The sequence below is a fragment of the Physeter macrocephalus genome, chromosome 13 (genome assembly GCF_002837175.3).
Source record: "Physeter macrocephalus isolate SW-GA chromosome 13, ASM283717v5, whole genome shotgun sequence".
Taxonomy (NCBI): Eukaryota; Metazoa; Chordata; class Mammalia; order Artiodactyla; family Physeteridae; genus Physeter; species Physeter macrocephalus.
This window is the reverse complement of record NC_041226.1, coordinates 6,118,409-6,143,888: the sequence shown is the minus strand read 5'-3', so window position 1 is coordinate 6,143,888 and position 25,480 is coordinate 6,118,409. Positions and strand designations below refer to the sequence as shown.

At 43.4% G+C, this 25,480-nt stretch overlaps 1 protein-coding gene across 5 annotated transcripts in view; it reads left to right on the top strand.

The window, feature by feature from the left end:
- The window catches only part of FLT1 (fms related receptor tyrosine kinase 1), a 178,628-nt gene that overhangs the window by 31,178 nt on the left and 121,970 nt on the right, over positions 1-25,480 (top strand). For all 5 annotated transcript variants that reach the window (XM_028497903.2, XM_024125878.3, XM_024125880.3 and 2 more), the window contains exon 4: positions 21,661-21,785. In XM_028497903.2, coding sequence (XP_028353704.1) covers positions 21,661-21,785 — 125 coding nt within the window. The remainder of the gene's footprint in view (positions 1-21,660; positions 21,786-25,480) is intronic.

Here is a 25,480-nt window from a genome sequence, read left to right as displayed (position 1 = left end):
CCAAGTAGGAAACGGCAGCATCACTAATTATCGCTGTCTGGTATGAGGCTGGCGGGGTGAGTACTGGCCGCGGTGTCATGTATGTATCCTGTCTGCTCTCTGGTAGTCGCCCACAAACATTAGCATAAAGGTACAAGTCCTAGTATCTCAAAACTCCTGCACAATTTGGTTGGGTAGAAGGAAATTCTCCATTTCAAAGACTGTGTTCTTGGAGAGGGAGGGATATCAAAATGCACTGATTGTGTTTCATAGGGCATTATTATTGGAATACTATGAATATTATATGCGTTCATTGGGAAACTCTTTATGAGATGTGACTTTTAAATAGCACTAATAACAAAAGATATTTGAATCAATAATAGTGATCATAAGAGAGCACCTGAATGTTCTTTGTTTGTTAGTTAATTTGGTTAGCAAATATTTAGGGAACGCTTGCTAGGTGCCTGTAACTGTACTGTTCTGAATAGTAACATGGATTTTGTTGTCTGTTTCCCGGTAGAGTGATATTGGTCTCATAATCACACTTTACTAAGATCCGAGTTAGCTATGATATAATTCATTAAGCAGCTGTAACTTTTCCAAGTATCCTAACATTTTATGCATTTCCTATTTTCATTCTTTTACTAATTTTGTGTCTGAGAAGATTTGGTCTCAGGCTTCCATTATTATTGAATATTTACAACATTACAGGTTTAATTTTATTCAGGGGCACAAAACTGGTCTGGTCTCTTGTGACTCAGGATTGTCTCTGGGACTAATAACCCCAACCAGTTCCTAATACACAGCTGTGACTACTTACTAGATGTCAACTGGTTATCACTTATTTATTATTGTTGAATGTTTACTTTAGAACATGTTTATTGTTTGGACGATTTCTGCCCCCCCCCCTCCCCGTAAGCATCTGCAGATGTGTCGGCGTTTCATTTTGGTTTTCTATAATGATGAGAAACACTATTAGACACCTCTTTTGAAAAGGCATAGATTTGTAGTCTGATAGGGTTCTGAGAAAAAGAATCAGGGCTGTATAGCTTTGTCTGCATGATACCAAACCGTGCATGTGGATTATAAGCAAACTATTATTTAGATGGTTCCCACCTGAGCACTGATTTGGACATAACATCTGATATGTATATGTAATGTACAGAAAAATCAATATCACCACTTTATCATTACAGCTTGTAGAAATCTACCAAACCCCTGACATAATGCATTAATTTCAATTTATTTACTCAAGTAAATACATTTTTAATTTAATTACTCAAGTAACTACATTTAACTACTTTACTTTAAAAACCAAAATATAACTACTTGAAGAACCAAAACATAGTGCTTCCCTGGTGGCGCAGTGGTTGAGAATCCGCCTGCCGATGCAGGGGACGCAGGTTCGTGCCCCGGTCCGGGAAGATCCCACACGCCGCGGAGCGGCTGGGCCCGTGAGCCGTGGCCGCTGAGCCTGCGCGTCCGGAGCCTGTGCTCCCCAACGGGAGAGGCCACAACAGTGAGAGGCCCGCGTACAGCAAAAAAAAAAAAAAAAACCCGAAACATAAAACAGCAATATTGTAACAAATTCAATAAAGACTTTAAAAATGGTCCACATCCAAAAAAAATTCTTAGAAAGATCAAGCCAAGGGTATATCAGGAGAGGAAGATGATTGTCTTAGAATCAGTGTATTTTCGTGAGACAAGGCTCTACTTGGCTATGGGACCTGGGATTTAAATTACTGGTAAATTTAAATTACTGGTAAGTTTAAATTTCCCTTAATATAATAACTTCTTACATTCGTGGTTTCTTTTCATTTAAACAAATGGTTTTATTTACATTCTGCTGTTCGATTCTCACAACAATCCCGTGAAGCTTTCTTCTCCCTATTTTACAAGCAAAGGTCCTAAAATCCACTTCACTTGAGGCTACATGGGGAGCAGGGGAAAAGGGTTAGCAACAGAGGAAGGTGGTCAGATTTTTCCCTTCAGATTCTCGGTGGCGGGAGGAGACCAGAGGAGGCAAGACTGAGGCAGGAACACTGGGTAGGGCTGCTGCCACGGTCGCCCTTGTCATAGCTGTGGGAAGATGCATTGGAGGGATTCAATCCACCTTGGTGAGCTGGAGGGTCGTGGTGGAAGGGAGGAGGGAAAGTGACCCTTGAGTTCTGCAGGGGCACCTGGGCAACTGGTCCCAGGTCCCATAGCCAAGTAGAGCCTTGTCTCACTAAACGACACTGATTCTAAGACAATCATCTTCCTCTCCTGATATACCCTTGGCTTGATCTTTTTTTTTTTTTTTTAAGAATTTTTTTTGATGTGGACCATTTTTAAAGTTTTATTGAATTTGTTACAATACTGCTTCTGTTTTTCTGTTTTGGTTTTTTGGCCGCAAGGCATGTGGGATCTTAGTTCCCCAGCCTGCACCCCCTGCATTGGAAGGCGAAGTCTTAACCACTGGACCGCCAGGAAATTCCCACCCTTGGCTTGATCTTGATAAATGGCTGTTGAATGAGAGTAACTGAAAAATGCTACATACACTTTTAAAAAATTGCTTTTGGGAAAATGAGTGGAATACCCCAGCAATTATAGCTACAAAATTCTGGGTCATAAGGAAAAACAAAAAGTACTCCTCGATGCTTTTACTAATTACAAAACAAAAAGATGTTAGCTGAGTGGTAATGCCAGGGCTACTTAGGTAGTGTTCTTCCACCTTGCAGAGAAAAAGGAACACATTTGCATTTCTTTTCTTTTCTTTTTTTTTTTTTTTTTTTTTTTTTTTTTTTGTGGTATGCGGGCCTCCCTCTGTTGTGGCCTCTCCCGTTGCGGAGCACAGGCTCCGGACTTGCAGGCTCAGTGGCCATGGCTCACGGGCCCAGCCGCTCCGCGGCATGCGGGATCCTTCCGGACTGGGGCGCGAACCCGGTTCCCCTGCATCGGCAGGCGGACGCGCAACCACTGTGCCACCAGGGAAGCCCTGCGTTTCTTTTCTGACCTTTTGGTATAGACAAGAAATTGGCTCCAGATCAGCCTTTTCTAAGTTAGAGGATTTCATTGCAATTAGTATTTTAATATATGAGTTTTTGCCTGTAAAGTAAGGAAACTAACCAGAAGAGATTTTAATGGCATCTCCAAAGTATTTAATACTTTGTCAGTGTCTCTAATTTAGTTAAGAAGACCTTGAACTTAGCCTGTTGAGTTCCCCACGCTTTGAAGTCAGCCTATACCCTTCCCCTCTCCAGGTCCGAGACTTTCAGGGCTCTTTAAGTATAATGTCTTCTCTTGAAGCATTCTAATTGAAGAGGGAAAGAAAAATGGGAGTCTGCTCTGTGGTTGAGTGGATATCTTCTAGTTCTTCCCTGTAAAAGAAACTCATCTCTTCTGCTTCTCTTTACTTGGTTGTTTACTTTTCTCTCTATGCCTATTCAAGCAAATGGGTTGGAGCATTTTCACAACAGATTTTCCTTCCTTTGGTTCTCCTTTATGTATAAAATGAATGATATTTGCATAGCAGCTTAATTTCAGGTAGAAAAATGATCAGACACACTGCGTATGTAATTGAAAAGTAGTAGAAATTCTAACAACCCAGATATCCTGGGAGAGAATGATCATTGTGCCTTCACATAAACGTGTTTAGTGGGAAAAAGCTCTGTGTGGCTAGGGGATCTCCAACAGGTAAAAATACTAAGGGTGCAGATATTCTGAAAAGGATTCAACATACTCGCTTGTTCAACACATCAGGTTTTCCTGAAGGGCTTTTACATAACTCTCTGAGATAAACCACTTTGGTATTATTTCTTCCATTGTATGTATGAGAAAACAGCCGCTGGGACCTGCTCAAGACAGAGCGAATAAAATGACAAGCCAGGGTGAGAATCCAGGTCAGATCCCAAGGTTAAGACTGTTTCCGCTATGCTACAGTTTCAGCTATTGATTTCAAACTATGGACCAACTGTTAATCTTTGAGAATATAGATTATACAGTTATTACATTCTTTTAAATTTCAAATTCAATGTTTTTTTCTTTCTTTTGAGGAATGGTAGGTTACATTGGTTTCAGGGTGTTTTTCTGAGTGATAAGGCCTTACAGAAACAAATCCCGATCCCAGAGAGCTTTGTGTCGTTGCCTGATGGGCTCAGAACTTGTTTGGGCACAGACTCTTTGACCGCTGCGTTCCAGCTCACGTGGCAAGGGAAAGAGACATCATTCTGTTTACCAAGATGAGCAGGGCTCTTAAAAATCCCAACCATCAATGGGCTGTGAAATCAAATTAGTGGTCTGTCATCAGCATTAAAAAAAAATAAAGCAGGGGAATTCCCTGGCGGTCTAGTGGTTAGGACTCCGCGCTTTCACTGCTGGGGGCCTGGTTTGGATTCCTGTTTGGGGAACTAGGATCCCGCAAGCTGCGGGGCACCCGCCCTGCCACCCCCCCCCCCAAAAAAAACAGAATAAAATGGAAAATATCCAAGTATATTGCAAAAAGTAAGGGTAAGCATTTAGTGAAACTTTTAAAATCTTTTGTTTCCATTTTATAAAATATGCAACATATATACATTATACTCACATATATGTAAAATACATATGAGCGTGTGTATGTATTTAATGGGTCTGAAGTGAAATGTATTTCTTATTGTGGAACTCAGTACAATAAGTTTAAAAGTTTCAATCTTATTAAAGTGTAAACAGGTAAACTTATTACAGTTTTAACAGGTTGAGACAGGTCATTTCTGTACTTGTGTGTAAGAAAACAGCACCAATTGTAAGCACCATGGTGTTTTTTGCACGCCACTCCTGAAACAGAGGCCTGGCGAGAACGTGGTGGTGGAAATAACCCCTCTCCTCGAGTTGATGTGGCTACAACCCGTCATAAAATGTGTGGGTTTATGCAGTACACAGTCCTCACATTCCTGACATGGGGTTTCCCACAAATAGGTGTGACCCAGGAGGTGCAGTCAGCAGATGGCGTCCGTCTGTGGACATGGGTCACACACCTGCCGCCCGCAGGGCCCTCCCGTTCTGTGGAAGGTACGAAGAGCAGAGTTGCGGCATCTTAGGGTTTTGGAGGCCCCTGGTTCCTTTCTAGGACCATGACTTGCAATAGATCGATGAGGATTTTAAAAGGTACAGGTTGAACTTCTTAAAGTAATAGCTATTGCCCAGCAGCGGGTCTTTCCAGGCAGTGAAGAGGACCCCTCTAATGGTCCTTACTGAGCCCCGCAATAGAACCTACTGAGGTGGTGTGGATCGTTTTGCTCCAACACCACCTCCACTGGACTCCTACCCGGGTCCAGTGCACCGCGGGGCGTGCACGGGATGCTGAGGCAGGACTGCTTCGCTGCGTAGTGGCTGAGCAGTGGTTGCCTGTTGCCCAGTTTGCCACAGCGTGTGGCAGGTCCAATCAGCACGGCCATGAAACAAGCAGGGATGTTGAGGAAACGAGTAGCGATCTGCAGATGTACTCAGAGTCTCCCCATCTGCACTTTCTCCCGGGTGGTGAAAACAGTTCTAAGGAAGGGATGCACGAAGGGTGTCAGACCCCCAGCCCAAAGTGAGAGGAGGAGGTCTCTGTGCTTTCAGTTGCATCACTGGCTGCCTTGTCAACACGCCGCCTCCCATGCAGGTCAGAACCATGATGGGGAGAGAGAGAGAGCCTGAACAGATTTTCAGAGCCTCTGAAACATTTTCAGTGGCATCAATGTCGTATTTTTGTGGGAGAAACTTTCAAGAGAAACTATTTTTTCCATTCATCAGAATTCTCCTCTGAGGAAAAGCAGGCTAAAACAGTTGACATTTTGTAGGAAGAAAAAAGAAAAAAACCAACAACAAAGAAACCGACTTAAAAAAAAAGAAAGACCACTTAGCCATAGGTTGGCCAAGTTCTTTAGGTCTGGCTTTCTTAGCAAGTTTATGATATTATCTGTTATTGCTTGGTTACTGTCCAGGGTCTTGTCTGGTTTTAAAAGTCCGTTTCAACAGGTACTTATCACCCCTCCGTCTGCCCACTGGAAAAGCTGCTCCCCTCACCTCCCCTACTCACTTCATCTCTATCCTCAGTGCATGGCTTCTCCCACTTACTTTCTGAAACCTCTGCTTATTCTAGCACAAATACTCCCGTAAGAATTGCTTCCCAGAGTTTTGGTCTCAGGGACTAAGGCTGATGCCGCTTGAGCCCAGAGTTGTTGAGAAGAAAGTGTACTAGACACCTTGTACCCCCAGGAAGCAGCCATTGCAGACAGGTTGGGTGGTAGATCTTGTTTGCCATCCTTCTCACATCATTGCCTGATGTATCTGCCCAGGAGACAGATGAACACGTTGGGGTGAACAGAGTTTGGACTCTCAGCCTTTGGATTACGCGTCTGGAAGCCCAGGTGGGTTTCCTAAAGTGGCAGCAGTTTGAGGCTGACCTGTATTTGCAGAATTCTACTTCAAACGATCCTCTGTAAAGAATTCCTAGGAATTCTCTGGCCTCTCTGCATACAGCTTCATCAAACATCTAATACAAGGTCAGGTTTTGCTGGATTTTTTTTTTTTTTTTTTTCATTTTGATGAAGTTGTGAAAAAGAGGAAACGAATATTGCTAGGATTTAAAATAGACACTGACGACATGGTTGGTTGGAGTTTTCCTTGGGAAACAGACCCCTCTACAGCCTGGTGCTGTGCTTCTTCTAAGGCTGAGGCATGAAGGGGAGACTGTTCTCTCCATCATGGGGCGGGGGTGGGGATGGAGAACAGCTGATTGGGACCACAGGGCAAGAGTTTAGAGAAGAGTGACTTAACTCTTATCCATTCTCCTTCCAGCTACTTGAAAATTTGATGGAAGAAACTCTTGATATCTTCAAGCCCTGGTGTTTCACATTTCCCTTCTAGAGACATTTTTGTCATTAGACACCAGGGGACCTTGATTATAGGAAACATTTACATGTGGTTGGGACAGAAGCCACTTGTGGTGGATTTGTTGGAAGTCGGGAGTGTCACATCTTTCTTTAGACCTTGCCCCAAGCCCTGTGTTCACCTAGCGTGTTCCTAGGAATTTCACCCTTAACCCTTGGTGGTACCTGCCAATTAAATGTCCAGGTCATTCCTTCAGAGAGAGCGTTTCCCGACACTCTAGGCTCCATACCAAACAAATTACTGTGTCACCAGGCATTGAGTACAACTACATAAATCCTCAAAAATAATCAGAATGAATATACTCTTGACTGAGCCACTTGGACACAGCCCAAGACCAGGAAAAATAAGTGACTGAGGTAGAATTATGAAATCTCAAGATGGTGGTGAAGTCCAAATAAAAATCCAATAAAATCGACCATATCCTCTCATTTTCTGCCCCACAAACAGAAAGTGTGAAAGATTGTCTATCAAAACTTTATGGTTTTTAAGGATTTTTAAAAAATCTCCTTCGTGTAATTTTTTTAAGAAAAATGAGCAAGGGACTTTTTCAGGAGAAATCCCCTCAAGCTGAAAAGGCTTTAAGTTTCTGACATTTCATAACTTTCTCTAACAACAGTAATGAAATGCCAGCCCCGCCTAGAGACAAGGAGGTGCCCTAGTTTTGATCTCTGTGGTCCTTGCAGTTTGGACACTCTTTAGTTTTCCTTTACTATTTAAAATATTTGTTGTCTTGGCATCCAGTGCATTTTTGCTGGGTTGTGTGGGCAGTCATCTTGGCTAACTGACTGTGCTATTCACGATTGGTGACTTACTAGTGCAATCAATGCCCCTCCCTTCCATCCTCCATCAAATATCGATTAATATATTATGTTTTTGTTTTATTTTATATTGGAGTATAGTTGATGTACAGTGTTGTTAGTTTCAGGTGTACAGCAAAGTGATTCATTTATACCTATATCTGTTCTTTTTCAAATTCTTTTCCCATTTAGATTACAGAATATTGAGTAGAGTTCCTTGTGCTATACAGTAAGTCCTTGTTGATTATCTATTTTATACATGGTAGTGTGTATGTACATAAACTATATTTGAGACAACATGATCCAGGGTTCAAATTAGATTCAATCCCTGTTCTGATACATGAGAAGGCTTTGTACAGGTTCCTTAATAACAGTTCACTCTTTGGTCTCACTGTGTGCTAGATGCTATCCTAGGCACCTGTATTGGTTAATGATTTCATTCTCATAACAACCCTAGGAAGCAGCGCTATCATTTTCATCTCCTTTTCACAGAGAGGTTGAGTAACTGCCCATCTAACTAGTCATATAACTAGTACGCAGTGGAGAAGGCAGCAGCCCCCTTTCCCATCAGGAGTTTATATATATAACGTGCTTAGTTTTAGCGTCTGCCGTGTCATATGCACTGCTTACCTGTTACTGCCGCTACTGTTGCTACTGTTTCCATCTTCTGAGCCTCGGTTTCCTCATTTGTAAAACCAGAAGAGTGGTACTTTGTGCGTTTGTCAGGAGATTCAGTGAGGTAATATCCATAGCACTGTGCCTACACTTATAGGGGGACCAGTCCATAGTAGTTACCATGGTGACAGGCACTGCACTGGGCAGAGGAGGAAGTACAAAGATGATCCCCTTAACTGTCAAGGGTCTACAATTAGTGATACAAATAAAATAGTTTACAGCTAGCCATATTGTAAAGCACTATGGGAAGAGAGCAGTAAGAGGGGCCTAGACCAGGGATGCTCTGCCGGGGACACCCCACCCCTCCCCCACTCTTCTGCACCAGCGTTCTCGCACTTATTTTTCACGTCTTGAGTTAAACATCACCCGTCCTGGGAAGCTCCTCAGGCCCCCCAATCTAGGTTTGACCCCCCCCCCACCCGCTCACGTAGAACTCACCTCACCCGTTCTGTGAGGAACAGCACCGAATGTCTTCCTCACCCTGATGGCTCCAGCCAAGTAGGAGATGCTCAGAGGTGTTTGCTGAATGAAACAAACAGGAGGTTTTAAAATTTATATTAGTCTCACCTGGCCTCCTGGGCGTTGATGAGGAAACGAAGGGCACACGAACCAAATGAGCCAAATCGGGGGCAAAGGTGCACATGTCACGTGACAGAATCACCGTCCAAAAAATGTCCAACTGACTAGAACTGCGACCTGGGATTAACCAAATGAGATTTGACAGGAATAAGCGTAAAGGACTGTATTTGGCTTGCAAAGCCCGCTAACCACTCTAGGACTGCGGGGAGGCCGCGGGAGGTGGCCGCTGAGACAACACATGTGAGAAAGACTTCAGGCTTCTAGTTGACTCCACGTTCACCACGAAAAGGAACCCAGCCTTGAACTGCATTAACAAATAGATGGGGTTCAGCGCTAGTCATACTGTTTAGTTTACATTTCAAGAGGGACAATTAAGTCAGGAATTCCAAGCAAATTCCTTAACCTGTCCCCCAAACTTCATTTTCCTCATCTGTAAAATGGGTGCCTGCCCCACTGGGTTGTGAGCGTTAAGTAATTTGATGGTTTTCTTATTTTCACTGGCAAGGAACAACTCAAGGAACGGAAATCTTTAAAAAAGTAAAGAATTAGGTGGGAAATAGGAGACACGAGTGTGTGATCGTCTCCTTCAAAGTTTTCCTATGTGGGAAAGAGATTAAGCTTCATCTTTATAATCCTAGATGGCAGAGCTACTATTTAAGAATGAAAGAAGTCAAGACAGGCAGATTTCAGCTCGATGTAAGAAAACACTGTCTCACGTCTAAAGCTATCCAACAGTGGAACGACCTGTCTTGGGAGGTGGTGAGTTCCCCGTGTGTCTAGGTTTGCAAGCACAGCACAGGTGCTCTCTTGGTGGGATTGGATAAGCTGATGCCCCAGGGCCTTTCCACTGTTGAGATCTGGGTAGGGCCTAGTGTGCATATCTATCGTTTATTGATCCCTGGCTGAGGTTCATTACCATATACCATCTCGTTTCATCCTTGAAACCCAATGGGAAAAATTCTATTATCAGTCTCCTTTTACAGGAAAGTTGAAGAAATTTAATACCACATCCAAGTTTGGGTACTTTGTGTAAGTTCCCAAGTCAAACTTTGGACCCAGATCTGGTTGACTCCGAGGTGCCTGCTCCTGGCAACACGGCCCTGCCGAGCTTGCCTACCCACGACTCCCTTGGAGCTTTGTGTGGGGGGCCGTGGGAGGCAGTGCCGGGCTGCAGGCTGGAAGTGTTCGGGCCAGATGCAGCTGACATACGTTTTGATTGGCAGGCGTAGTGCTTTTCGCTGCCAGTATTTAATAATTGGAGGAGTTCACATAAAAATCTGATTTCCTACTTATCTTTAAAAACTGGAAACTCTAGCCACGCTGGCCTGTATCCCCACTTGGCAACAGCTGGCTGCAGCAAGCAGGGACTGCCCCTTCCAGACATGGCCTCACATTCTCAACGGCCACCACCCCTACTGCCTCGCATACGGCTACCCCGCCCCCTTTGCCTTCCCTGCCTCCCCCACCCCCCCACCCCTCACCCCCAGGGATGTCAGCGTGCTTCTCCCAGTGTGGACATTTCCCGTGCATGCATAACAAATCACAGGTTTGGGGGCAGGAAAGTGCCTGTCACATTTTCTAGAGGAAATTGAGCCCCAGAGAGTCGCAGGGTGGCAGCGCCTGACCTCAACAGAACCCTGGCTCCTGACTCCTGCAGTGCATGACCCCGGAGGGAATGTTCTCCTGATGGGCAGCTACCCTCTAGGAGAACCTGTGTCCCATGGAAGGACTTCCATCTCTAGGCTCCATAAGACAGGACTTTCTCTGGTTTGTCTGCCCTTGGTCCTGAGGTGGTCACAGAGACCCCCAAAGAACCCCCAGCCCCTTACAGCAGAGAGAGCTAAGCAGAGGGTCCAATGACTCGAGCTTGATGTTAATAGTGGGAATTTCTTATCAGTCTGTCAGTTCATATTTCTAATCTCCTGCCAGAAGATCCCATGTTATCCCTGTCTCGCTGCCATCTTTCCCTCCCTTCACCCTTCCTTCCTTCCATCCCATTGGTCGGGTGTTTGAAGGTGTAGTTGTCGCTCCCAAGTCCTTCAGGAGGGTCAGGGCTGGATTTTGGTGTGGTGGAGAGAGGATGGTCTAGGACCAGGACACCTGAATGCAGGTTTGGCTTTAGCCATTTGTACTATTCCTATGCTTGTGGGAAGGTCTCTCCTTCTCTCTGGGGCTCAGTTTCCTCTTCTGTAACATGAGAGTCAGTGTTAGGGTATCGTACAAGTCCCTTAACAGTTTTACAGTTTTATGATTCAGAGGCAGAGCTGGGAAAGCTGCTTGCTTTCTCCTTTCCTTTCTCCTTTATTTCTGTTTCATTTCCTTCCTTCCTTCATCCATCCATCTACCTGTCCATCCTTCCTCCTTCCCTCTCTTCCTTCTTACCTTCCTTCCTAGCTTTCTCTTTTTCTTTCTTTTCTCTTGAGGTGCTTTAATTGATCAAGATGAAGCTCTGACTGATAATTGGGATAACTCACTAGGAAATACTGTGTGGAGTCTAATACTCAGATACACCAGTCAAGTAGTAACCTCTCAGCTGAATGAAGGCAGAGATGTTTCACTATGCTCCCCGCTGACCTGGGGCTGCCAAGGGGAACTAAACTACATGTTTACAATCAAAATGACTTTGTTGGGGCTTCCCTGGTGGCGCAGAGGTTGAGAGTCCGCCTGCCGATGCAGGGGATGCGGGTTCGTGCCCCGGTCGGGGAGGATCCCGCGTACCGCGGAGCGGCTGGGCCCGTGAGCCGTGGCCGCTGGGCCTGCGCGTCCGGAGCCTGTGCTCCGCAACGGGAGAGGCCGCAGCAGTGAGAGGCCCACGTACCGCAAAAAGAAAAAAAAAAAAAAAAAAGTGGAAACTCCCTAACTACCCTATAGGAGAGAAGTGGATTAAAAAAAAAAAAATCTGTGGCTTTTTAATACAGTGGAATATTATATACCAGTGAAGTGAACTCCATCTACCTGTATCAACAAGGATAAATATTAAAACACTGTTGAATAGAAAAAAAATCCAAGTTAAAAAAGGATAGGTACCATATGACACAATTTATTTGGAATTTTAAAACCCACAAAACAATATCATATATTCTATAGAGATACACATCTATCAGTATGTAGACAAAGTACAAAAACACGATAACGAGGTACACCAACTTTAGGACAGTGGTAGCTTTGGAGAGAGGGAGGGGGAGGGGGAACGTATCTATAAAAAAAAAAAAAAAGACTTTGTCACAGGAGAAAATTCCATTTTTTGGTGAGTGGCCTCCTCGAACGCAAACGGGAATGGGAGAGAAAGGTTGAAAAGACCCATAAGGTAAGGAGTTTGCACTGGTTGATCTTCAGAAACAGTTCCAGCTCAGGAAACAGTGGGTCACCACTTCTGAGAAAGAGCCCAAAGTTCTGTTTTCTTTCAAAATAAGCTTTTTGAGATATCATTCACATACCATGCAATTCAGCTTTTTAAATTTGTACAATTTAATTTTCTTTAGCGCACGGACAGACATATGTAGCCATTACCACGTCACCAGTGTTCACATGTGTGCTGGCTTCTTTCACTCAGCATAATGTTTTGAGGTTCATTTGTGCTGTACCATGTATCAGCACTTCATTTATTTTTTTAATTGGAGTATAATTGTTTTACAATGTTGTTTCTACTGTACAGCGAAGTGGAGTTCCCTGTGCTATGCAGCAGGTTCTCATTAGCACTTCATTTTTTAAAATTGCCAAATAATATTCCACTGTATTGTATGGGTCTCCCACATTTTAGCTATCCATTTATCAGTAGATGGACATTTGAATTGTTTCCATCTTTTGGCTACTATGAATAATGTTGCAATAAACATTCGTTATACAAGTTTTTGTGTGTATATAAGTTTTTATTCTCTAGGGTAGATACCTAGGGGAAGAAATGCCAGGTCATATGGTAACTGTATGCTTAACCATATGAAGAACTGCCAGACTGTTTTCCAAAGTGGCTACACCATTTTACGTTCCCACCAGCAGCTTACGAGGGTCCCAGTTTCTCTAAATTCTCACCAGTAATTGTTATCATTTCTTTCTGTTGTAGCCATCCTAGTGCATATGAGGCAGTATCTCATTGTGGATTCGTTGTGCATTTCCCTGATGGCTTGGGATGCTGAGTATCTTTTCATGTGCTCATTGATTATATGTACATCTTCTCTGAAGAAATGTCTATTCGGATCCCTTTTCCATTTTTTTAATTGGGTTGTCTTTGTTACTGAGTTGAAAGAGTTCTTCAACTTTTTGTTGTTAATATATATTAATATATTTTATATAGTTATATATTCTAAATATATATTTTATACTCTAGACATATAATTTAGAGATATGTATTAAGATACATATATCTATGTCTAGATTTTAATATATTCTAGATATATAAATTTATATTCTAGATACAAATCTCTTATCAGATATATACTTTTCAAGTATTTTCTCACATTCTGGGCATTCTCTTTTCACTTTTTTTTTTTTTTTTTTTGCGGTACGCGGGCCTCTCCCTGTTGTGGCCTCTCCCGTTGCGGAGCACAGGCTCCGGACGCGCAGGCTCAGCGGCTATGGCTCACGGGCCTAGCCGCTCCGCGACATGTGGGATCTTCCCGGACCAGGGCACAAACCCGTGTCCCCTGCATCGGCAGGCGGACTCTCAACCACTTGCGCCACCAGGGAAGCCCTCTTTTCACTTTCTTGATAGTATTCTTTGAAGCACAAAAGTTTTACATTTTGATGAAGTCCAATTGATCTATTTTTTTCTTTTGTTGCTTGTATCATATATAAGAATCCAGTGCCAAGTCTGAGATCATGAAGATTTACCTCTGTGCTTTCTTCTAAGAGTTTTACAGTTTTACCTCTAAACTTAATCATTTGATACGTTTTGAGTTCATACTTATATATGGTGTGACGTAAAAGTCCAATTCTATTTTTTTGCACGTGGAGTTGCCCCAGCACCATTTGTTGAAAAGACAGATCTTTCCCCATTGAATGGTCTTGGCAGCCTTGTCGAAAACCAACTGACCATGGACTCGTGAGCTTATTTCTGGACTCTTAGTCTACCCCGTTGATCTATATGTCTGTCCTTATGCCAGTACCATCCTGTCTTAATCATTGTTGTTTATAGTTTTAGTAGTAACTTGAACTTGAGAAGAGCAAGTCCTCCGACTTTGTTCTTTTTCAAGATTGTTTTGGCACTTCTGGATCCCTTTCAATTATGAATTTTAGAATCAGCTTGTCAGTTTCTAAAAAGAAGTCAGCTGGCATTCTGATAGGGATTGTGTGGAATCTACAGATCAGTTTGAGGAGCACTGCCATCTTAACAATATTAAGTTTTCCAATTCATGAACATTGGAGATTTTTCCAATTTTTAGATCCTTAATTTCTTTCCACAACACTTTGCAGTTTTCAAAGTATAAGTTTCACACTTCTTTTGTTAAGTATATTCCTAAGTGTTTTGTTCTTTTTGACTCTATTTTAAATGAATTGTTAAAATTTTATTTTCAGATTGTTCATTGCAAGTACATAGAGGTACATAATTCTTTTTTGTATATTGATCTTGAATCCTGAAATCTTGCTGACCTCATTTACTAGTTCCAATTGATAGTTTTTTAGTAGATTCCTTAGGATTTTCTATATACAAATCATGTCATTTGAAAATAGAGAAAATTTATTCCTTTCAAATCTGGGTGCCCTTTTTTTCTTGCCTAATTGCACTGGCTGGAATGTTTATTGCAGCATTTTTCGTAATAGCCGTTATAGCCATTGAACCCCTAACGCAGTGTTGAATAGAAGTGGTGAGAGTGGACAACCTTGTCTTGTACCTAATCCTAGGGGGCAAGCATCCAGTATTTAACCATTAAGTGTGATGTTAGCTGTTAGGTTTTTTTGGTGTATGCCCTTTATCAGATTGAGGAAGTTCTCTCTATTCCTAGTTTGTTGACTGTGTTTATCATGAAAGGGGTTTGGATTTTGTCAAATGCTTTTTCTGCACCTTGTGAAATGATTATGTGGGTTTTGTTTTTTATTGTATTGATGTGGTATATTAATGACACTGATTTTTGGAGGTTAAACCAACCTTGCATTCCTGGAACAAATCCCACTTGGTCATGGTACATAATTCTTTTATATATAATGAGTTTGTTAGGAATTTGTTGAGTTTTTTGCATCCACATTCAGAAAAGATATTGACCTGTGGTTTCCTTGTGATGTCTTTGGTTTTGGTATCAGGGTAATACTGGCCTCATAAAATGAATTGGGAAGCTTTCCCTTCTTTTCTATTTTTTAAGAAAAGTTTGTGAAGAATTGGTATTAGTTCTTTAAATGTCTGATAGAATTCACTTGCCATCTGGCTCTGGGTTTTTCTTTGTAGACAGTGTTTTGATTACTAATTTAATCTCTTTACTTATAGGTATATTCAGGTTGTTTCTTGCTGAGCTAGTTTCAGTAGTTTTTGTCTTTCTAGGAACTTGTGCATTTCATCTGGTATCTAATTTATTGGCATACAATTATACTATTCCTTTGTAATGCTTTTTTAAATTTTAGTAATGTTTGTAGTAATATCTACAGTTTCTTTTCTGATTTTATTAGTTTGTCTTTTCTCCTTTTCTCTTGGCTTGTCTGGCAACAGGTTTGTCAATTGTGTTCGTCTTTTCAAAAAACTGGCTTTTGGTTTCATGGAATTTCTTCTGTTGTTTTTCTGTTCTCTGGTTTGCTAATTTCCACTCTAATCTTTATTATTATTTCCTCCCTTCTCTTTTCTTTAGGTTTAGGTTGCTGTTCCTTACCTAGAGTTCTAAGGTAGAAGATAGTTATTGACTTGAAATCTCTCTCCTTTTTCAACATAGGCATACCACTGTAAATTTCCCTGTAAACATTGTTTTAGCTCCATCCCATAAGTTTGGGTATGTTGTGTCTTTATTTTCATTCTCAAAGTATTTTCTAATTTTCCTTTTGATATCTTTTTTGATTCATTGGATACTTAGGAGTGTGTTATTTAATTTCCAAATATTTGTGAGTTTCTCAAGTTTCTTTCACTTATTGGTTTCTAATTTCATTCCACTGTAGTTAGAGAACATATTTTGTGTTATTTATATCCTTTTAAATTTATTGAAGTTTCTTTTATGACCTAGTATGTAGTTTATCCTGGGGAATGTTCCATGTGTACTTGAGAAGAATGTATATCCTGCTGTGATGGGTGGAATGTTCTGTTTATATCTGTTAGTCTAGTTGGTTATGTATTGTTCAAGTCCTCTATTTCCTTTTCAGTCATCTGTCTAGTTCTGTCCATTATTGAAAGTAAGATATTGAAATCTTCATCTGTTATTGTTGAATTTTCTATTTCTCTTCAATTCTGTCAGGTTTTCCTTCATGTATTTTGGTGCTCTGTTGTTAGTTGCATATATATTTATAATTATTATATCTTCCTGCTGGATTGACCTTATCATTATTATAAAATGCCCTCTTTATCTCTAGTAACATATTTTGTTTTAAAGTTATTTTATCTAATATTAGTATAGCTATTTCAGCTTTCTTGTGGTTGCTCCAAAGCTCTTTTTTGAATTCTCAAAAGCTTTGATGGGCAATGAAAGTCAAGAAGAAATTGCCTCCTTTCTTTCTTTCTTTTTTTTTTTTTGGCTCATATTTCAAATGAACTATTTCACCATTCAGCAAACTCTCCTTGAGCACTAGGAACGGTCCACAACACAAAAGACTTGTGCGATGTGGAAAGTCATGTCTAGGTAGAATCCTTTTCATGGGATTGGTTAATTAGTTTCTTGTCTTCTTCACTTCGTCCTCAATAAATTAAAATCACATCCTCCTTGAAAATAACTAGGAATCCTCCTGACCAGGACTTATAGGTAAGGAAAATGAAATTAAAGGGAAAGGAAATTAAGAAAAAGTTTATGAAAATCATGGGAATGAACAAGTGCTAGAAAACGAGATGTTTATTCTCGAACTCCTCTTCAAGTCTGAAAAGCACCCTAAAATCCTTGGGTCATTCACTTGCTCCAAACCCAGTAGAAGAACTCCCAGGCGATGCCATTGGGAAATGGAGTGCCATGAGGATTGCCATGCTGGGGCCTCTGTGTCTGCGTGCCCTGATGTGCCAGAGTGATTACAGATTTTAAAAGGAAAAAACACGTAATACCATTCTGAACAAGGATCCCTGTTTGATCTTTCCCTCTGTCCTAGCCTGCTTGTTGTCCTGAAGGATGACAGCCCAGCTACTCCCACTGGATGAGAAAACCTCATATTCTGTGCCAGTTTCCTGTCACTGCTTTGAGTTCTAAGAGTTCAGGGAGGGGAGGGTGGCATGACCTCCCCGTCGCTGGTGTTGGCCTGAGTCCCTGGTGACAGTGTGTCTGCACCGCGGGTACACCGGCAGTCTCTGGGGCAGCTCTTCCTCACTCTTTCAACAGCCAGCCAATTTGGTCTCAGGAAACCACTCTGCAGCGCTGGCTGGGTTTGGAAGTCATTTTTAATTTTGTGACAAAGACAAATGCGTCCTTTGGGAGTAGTAAGTGGTTTTACTGGTGATATTAATGGAACCTTGACCTCTTCTGTATCTGCGGTCCTACAAAACAAAAAATGTTTGTATTATAATATGTCAGGCAAGTTCATTCTTAGCCCTTCCTTGAAACAAATTGCAGAGGAAATATACTATTAATAAGCCTGGAGAATATTCTGTGTGTGGGTGTGTACCTACAGGCATAAGCTCATTTGCAAACATAGCGGATTTAAAATGCCACGATTAACTGTGCTACAAATGATGTGTTTTGAATTGTGCTGGGATGGACACAAATCCTGGAAGTTCTGATATTTCTGAACAGTGGGCCCAGTGCTAAAATTGGTATTGGCGTTTAAAGGCCAATAGCTATCATAAAATTCAAGTGGTTGAGGGATCCAAAGTGAGCGAGGGAAAGACAAAAGTCAAAGGCACGTTGCATTAGCCGCTTCTATTTTCATTTGGGATTGGCATTCATAGGCCTAAAAATGACTGCACTGAGGTCTACTGTTTCCTGTAGGAACTTTTTATGCCAGTGTCCTTTGTTGAAAATGGTTGCTTAAGGAGACAGTAAATTAAATGTGAAGGATTTACCGTTTGGTTACGTGAATTAAACCATTTCCTGGTGTTTGTGTTTACCTTGGGACTCACAAAGGAGACAAAAATATAGACTCACAGGAAGAAGGAAAGGAATGATCAAATCCCAATAGTCCCTGCCTGGATGTCTAGCTCAGCAATTTTATTCAGGGGAGGAATTTCGTGCTGATAAGTGAATCTTTGTCTCTGTATAATTAACTTTTCCTCTCTCCAGATGCTACACCCACTGAGCCTTCCTAATAGACATGTAACTACAAATGTGGTAGTTAATGTCTCCTTCTAGTATACTGGACAAAACCGAAGTAAATCAAATACAAAATGTATAGTTTTCCTCAAGTAAAACTGGATGGTGCTTTAGAATTTGAGACTTAAATGCAATAATTTAAAATCTTATTATAAAATAATACATGATCATTCTAGAAAATCTGACAAATACAGAAGGTCAATAAGAAAATAATAACGACCCATAACACTCAAAGATAATCATTGCTAACATTTTAGTGTATTCATTTTGCCTTTTTTCTATGCCATTATATGAATATAGATTTGTACTTTTTATTATGATTTAGGATTTTCATATATCCTAACCGCCCTCTCTCCTTAAGTTCCAATCTCTCATAAGAAGAAGAAAATTAATGGCTCACACATACATAGTATTGTACTGTCTGCCAGGTACCATTCTAAGCACTTTACCTGTATGAATTCATGTCACCCTCGTAGTAACCCTTTGAGGCAGATGTTACAAATGGGGCACAGAGGGTAAAACGGTTTTCCCACAGTCTCACAGCTAGGAAGGGACAGAGCCAGGATTTGAACCCCGGCTATAAAGTGTGTGCTTTTTTTTTTTTTTTTTTTTTTTTCTTTTGGCCACACCTTGCGGCTTTCCCGGACCAGGGATTGAACCCGCGCCCTCAGCGGCAGTGAAAGTGCAGAGTCCTAACCACTGGGCCGCCAGGGAATTCTCCTAAAGTGTGTGCTCTTAACCAAGATCTGTTGCCTCCCCGCCACCCATCCATCCCGACTCTGAGCCTCATGCTGGGCCCGACCCAAAGCCTGCCCCCGCCCCAGCCCTGTCCCTCGGTGAGCAACCTCTCAGAATTCCTCCAACACTGGGTAGTGTGACCTAGCACATGGGAACTGAGACAATCATCCTATCTCTGAAAAACAATTGCCACGAAGGCCCTTCCTATGATGGGGGGAGGCGGGCCCAGTGATGAGGGGATGGGGACAGGGGAGGAGGCCTGGGCTGGAGCTCAGGAGAAACTGGCCTCTGGGCCTGGCTCTGTTCACAGCGAGACAAGGCACTATACCTGTTGACGCCTCTGTTTTCTCATCTGTAAAATGACAGGGTTGGAGAGCAATTCATTTATGTGTTCGTTCATTCACTTAATACACCCGAGGCAGAGATGAGTACGGTCTGTTTCCTCTGCTAGGAATTCATCCCATGTGTAGCCAGAGAAGAAGTGTTATAAGTGCTATAAGAGGAGAGTCCTGGGGCTGTTGGCAAAGCCGCTGAGATGGGCTGGGGCGGAGAGGGTGGAAGCAGGAAGGGCTGGCCCAGCGAGCCTTCCCAGAGGACCAGTAGGGATCTGTATCTCAGGGCATCCAAGATAGGCTGTGGCGATCGGTCTCTCTAGGGCCCCCCCTCTAGTGTATGTCACACTCTCTCACCTTCAGCAGGCTACAGCATTGTCACTTTTTTTGTGGGGGGGGAGGAGGGTTTAAAACTACAGATCTTTATTGTCTCACATTCTAGAAACAAGATGGCAGCAGGGCCACGCTCCCTCTGAAGCCTGTAGGGGATCCTTCTTTGGCTCTCCTTCCCTTCTGGGGGTGGCGATCCTTGGCAGCCGGCGACCCTTGACCTGCAGCTGCATCGCTCCACTTCGGCTTTGTCCCCACGTGGCGTTCTCCCCGTGTGTCTGTCCTCACGTGGCCATCTTCTTATATGGACGCCAGGCATATTGGATCAGGGGCCCACCCTACTTAACTGAAGTAATTACTGGCAGTGACCCTATTTGACCCCAATGAGGTCACATTCTGAAGTGGGTAGAACATATCATTTTGGGGGCCGGGGACAAAGTTCAATCCATAACAATGTCTGCAGCCCCCCATTTAGTCCAGGCAGCCACGGCCTCCTTCATGCTCTTGTTTTTCTCCACTTCGTTCTGCATTCAGCATCCAGGATGAGCTTCCTAAACCATAGCAAGCAGGTGAGGGTCCAGACAGAGAGTCCTCACAGGACTTCTTTCCATCTGGGCGTAGCAGGCTGGAGCCAAGGGGAGAAGCTGAGAGCACAGGATCTCCTGGAGAGGCTGTTGTCAGTGGAGTCCCGAGGGCAAGGGCACAGTGGACTGTGAGAATGTTTCTCAAAGGATGCTCATCCGGCCCCTAGAGGTATCGCAGGGAAGCCGCTCGGGTGGTTTGAATCCTCCTGAGCCCTGAGACCGGCAGAATCCTGTCGACTGAAAAACAATGCACAACGTGAGAGCTGTGAATGAAGTTTCATCTGGGGCGAAAATGAGGACTGTAGCCCAGAGACGGCATCTCGGATAGCTCCGAGAATCAGCTCCAAAGACCCAGGGGAGAAGGTCGGTGTAGATGTGATTTTGGTGCGAAGGGGGAGTGCATGCAGTCCAGCACAGGTGTTTTGCAGGAGGCTGCCTCCAGTCACGTGGGGCAGACGGCACCATGAAGAATTTTAGTGCTTTTCTAGATCCGAGGAGATGCAAAAATTGGGCTCATAAAATATCTATCTGAAGCCCTGTTCTGCCAGTTTTTCCCAGAGCACAGAGCGCCTCATCCCTGATCTCCACCCCGAACTCCTTTCAGGGGGTGTTGAAGTTGAGCAGCTGCAGCGGCTCATGATTTAATCCTCGTCAAGGTAGACGGCAAGTGCCAGTTTGTAGTTGGCAATGCCATACTTTTAAGGGGGGGGGGGGTCTCTCGGTGATTAGGTAAAGCCCTTTCCAGACCTCTCTGTGTCACTTCCGCGTGCTTTGCTGTTAGTAGATGTGCAGTGCAGGCTAAACAAACGGATGTCCCATGCGCGTGGAAGAAATGCGGTATTTGCACTGCTTCTCCTGCCTTTAGCCCGCCCCGTCCCCCGAATTAGCTCGGACCTCCTCGTTTTATTAGTCTGCCATTAAGCTCTAGAAAACGGTGAAGGCATGCTTCTGTCATTCAAATGCTAATCCTCTCTCCAACTTGACACCTCGGCTTGCTGCTATCCGCAGTCATCTGTGCTCCAAAGGCAGAGGACCCTTGTACCCGCCCCCTCTGACTTACAAAGGCTCTGGAGGGCGCTTCCTGAGGCACTTAGCATAGCTGCGGAAAGAAGTTTATGCAGAATATTCACCTTTACTGTTCCCCCCACCCCCCAGGTCACAGTTGCAAAGTGGGGCATCAGGGCTCCCTGATGGAAGGCTAAGACCTGAATAAGGAATTCGGTTTTCTTAGAGAAACAGTAACACAGAGCACCAGGTTCCGAGAGAAGAAGGTGGATTTATGGGTTACGTGAAAGGAGAATGATGTAGCTGGTGGTGGCCAAGCTGCCTCGCCAGCTGCAGTGTCTGCATGTTCATAATACAGTCATTTATGTTTATGTGTTTTCATTTTCTTCTTGTTCAGATACAGGTAGACCTTTCTTAGAGATGCACAGTGAAATCCCGGAAATTGTAAATATGACCGAAGGAAAGGAGGTCGTCATCCCCTGCCGGGTTACATCACCCAACATCACTGTTACTTTAAAAAAGGTAAAACTGAGCAGTGCTGCTCTCACAAGATTTTTACTGCAAGTGAGTGTACTGAATTTTGAGTTGTTTCTCTCTCTGGAATAGTTTTCTTAGAGACATTTGGGCTTTCTCGGCGGACGTTACTGTAACAGCTTTTTACTATGTAGGTGTTAGACGTTATACCCCTGCGTGTACTTAAATGGACTAAAAGGATAATGTCTTGAGCATAAATCTATGTGAACAATGAAAGAACTACAATCATGAAAATTTTTATGTACCGCCACAAATTCGAATGTCTGTAAATGTCAGAAAAACCAATTCTACTGTGTTATACCAATTAATAATGCAGATTTCTGCCGAAGGAAGAACTGTCAGGCAGGGTAGCTGACTCGCCAGGCATTGACGCGCTCTTGCTTTGGCTTGAGTTGGGATGTTCCTTGTAACAAAAGGCGTATCTTCCGATGGGCATCCAAATTTAACCTCTTAGGGGGGAAAAAAAAAAAAAGCTATAAACGAGATTTTTCTTCATATTATGTTGTAAGTTGTGCATGTAGAGGAGGAAAAAGATTCAGAGCGAAATCTCATAAAGACAAAACCCCTAAAATGTGACATGCCAGCTGCGGTAACTTTAGGCGTGTGCTGAGTCTGAGAGTTGGATAAAAACTTCCCACGTGGAAAACTCTAGTGGCTCCTGAGAGCTTAGAGCTTTCAGAGGAAAAGTTCAGGCTGTCCCAGGGCAGCACCGCGCGCTGCCCTTCACGTAGAGGTTAGGGACTCGGCAAGTGTTTGGTGGTGATGGTCATCAAGTTGAATGAGTTCAGAGTGATTTTCGGTATCACCTCTTGACCCTGAATCCTGAAATGTGATGAGGTGTCTCCCTGTCTTCTCCCCTTGCATTCACTCCCTCAAGTTGTTGATTTAAATCTTCAGTATAGTCCATCAGTGACGGGTCTCGGCTTCCATTACACCTGGGTATCATCGCCAGGAAATATAAAATCGTAGTATGTTGGAGCTGGAAACGCCAGCGGGGTCAGACTCGCTTGGTGGAAGAAAAAACTGAGGTTCCCAGGGAGTTAGGGACGTCCAGGCCCCACTGGGCATTGGAGCCCGGTCCTGCCTTCTTCCTCCGTGTTCCTGCCATCCTTTGCTAATGGTTTAGTCAGCATAGGAGGAGGGGCAGAGTGGTTCAGAGCAGAGGCTGGGGCCACACCACCTGGATTGTTTCCGCGCCCCGCCCCGCCACTACCGCTTAACCCGCTGGAAAATGGGCAAGTTATCAGACCTCCCTCCACATCGGTGTCCTCGCTGGAGAGATGGGAGAGGTTACAGGGGCACCCACCTCACCTGCCTGTTAGGAAGGCTACATGAGGTGCTCGGAAGGCCCTTAGGATCACGCCTGGCACAGGCAAGGCCTGTTCAAGGATTAGCTCTTCACGTTACATATCCAACAGTGTAATGCCCAGTAATCGATTTATTATCGTGATGTTTTCCGTAACCTGGCATTACCCCTCTGAGTCGGAGATGATAATTGGTCTGTGACTAATATGGAACAAAGCATGAGGATATGAAACTTCTCTTTTCATGCACACCCCTTGCCTTTTCGCCCTAATGCAGATCGCGTGTCTGTTTGAGGAACTTTCCCGAATTCCCACCTGCAAACATTTTGGGAGGGAAAGCTTATCTCCTGTGTTTTCCCACCCAGATCTATAATACAAAAAGAAAAAAAAAAAAAAAAAAAAGAGAGGGAGAGAAGCATAACATTCTAACCAGGATTTTTCAGGCTGTCCCAGGGCAGCACCGCGCGCTGCCCTTCACGTAGAGGTTAGGGACTCGGCAAGTGTTTGGTGGTGATGGTCATCAAGTTGAATGAGTTCAGAGTGATTTTCGGTATCACCTCTTGACCCTGAATCCTGAAATGTGATGAGGTGTCTCCCTGTCTTCTCCCCTTGCATTCACTCCCTCAAGTTGTTGATTTAAATCTTCAGTATAGTCCATCAGTGACGGGTCTCGGCTTCCATTACACCTGGGTATCATCGCCAGGAAATATAAAATCGTAGTATGTTGGAGCTGGAAACGCCAGCGGGGTCAGACTCGCTTGGTGGAAGAAAAAACTGAGGTTCCCAGGGAGTTAGGGACGTCCAGGCCCCACTGGGCATTGGAGCCCGGTCCTGCCTTCTTCCTCCGTGTTCCTGCCATCCTTTGCTAATGGTTTAGTCAGCATAGGAGGAGGGGCAGAGTGGTTCAGAGCAGAGGCTGGGGCCACACCACCTGGATTGTTTCCGCGCCCCGCCCCGCCACTACCGCTTAACCCGCTGGAAAATGGGCAAGTTATCAGACCTCCCTCCACATCGGTGTCCTCGCTGGAGAGATGGGAGAGGTTACAGGGGCACCCACCTCACCTGCCTGTTAGGAAGGCTACATGAGGTGCTCGGAAGGCCCTTAGGATCACGCCTGGCACAGGCAAGGCCTGTTCAAGGATTAGCTCTTCACGTTACATATCCAACAGTGTAATGCCCAGTAATCGATTTATTATCGTGATGTTTTCCGTAACCTGGCATTACCCCTCTGAGTCGGAGATGATAATTGGTCTGTGACTAATATGGAACAAAGCATGAGGATATGAAACTTCTCTTTTCATGCACACCCCTTGCCTTTTCGCCCTAATGCAGATCGCGTGTCTGTTTGAGGAACTTTCCCGAATTCCCACCTGCAAACATTTTGGGAGGGAAAGCTTATCTCCTGTGTTTTCCCACCCAGATCTGTAATACAAAAAGAAAAAAAAAAAAAAAAAAAAAGAGAGGGAGAGAAGCATAACATTCTAACCAGGATTTTGGTTTATCACATGTATTTTGAAAATATTCTAACCTATTACATAGATATGCTGACATGAAATTAACAGAAGATCGTTCCCTTCCTTGTCTCTTACTGTCCTTTCTCTTCTAACTTGCTGCTCCCGCCTTCTCCCATGCCTGCTTCAGCAGAGCCCCCGTCGGCTGGAGACAAGCCTCCCTGTTCAGCAGTGTCTCCAGACTGCCCATCTGCCTGCCTCTTTATGACACACACACTGCCACAGCTGATGAGCTTTGTAGTCTTTTGCTATCTTAGCTCTTGTCAGCTAGAAATAAAGTGACTTTGTCAATGAACTACGACTAGTGGCAGTAACGGGTAGAGTAAGAGAAACACTTCAGAGGAAAATTGAATGTATTTTTAAGTTGTGCAGACCAAGTCCATCAGCCAACCTTTCTTGTAGGTTCAGCACGTGCTTGTTTTCACGTGTTTTTAAAGCATCCCAGATTTCAATCCCTGACTTATATCTTTCTGAGTTTTTTTCTTTAATAGTTTGCACCAAGTTAGAAGGTTCTTTTTTCCCCGCCCACGGAATGCAGGGCCTGCCTGAGTGTACAGGTAGCATCCGAATTTACTGAAACATGAAATGCATCCTTTAATTGCTTTCAGTTCTTCATAAACAGGATACAATTCATGTCAAACCCACATAACAATGCTCTGGTAACGTACACCAATGCAGACATATTCACTGGGAGAGGCAACTAGTGCTTTTGGAATAGAAATCTCTGCCATCAGATCACAAATCCCAGTCAGGTTCGCTCCTTCCACAAGCAATATATATAAAGGATATTGTGGATAGAGTGATGTAAGGTGTGTGCTTTTTTATTTTTATTATTTATTTATTTATTTATTTATTTATTTATTTATTT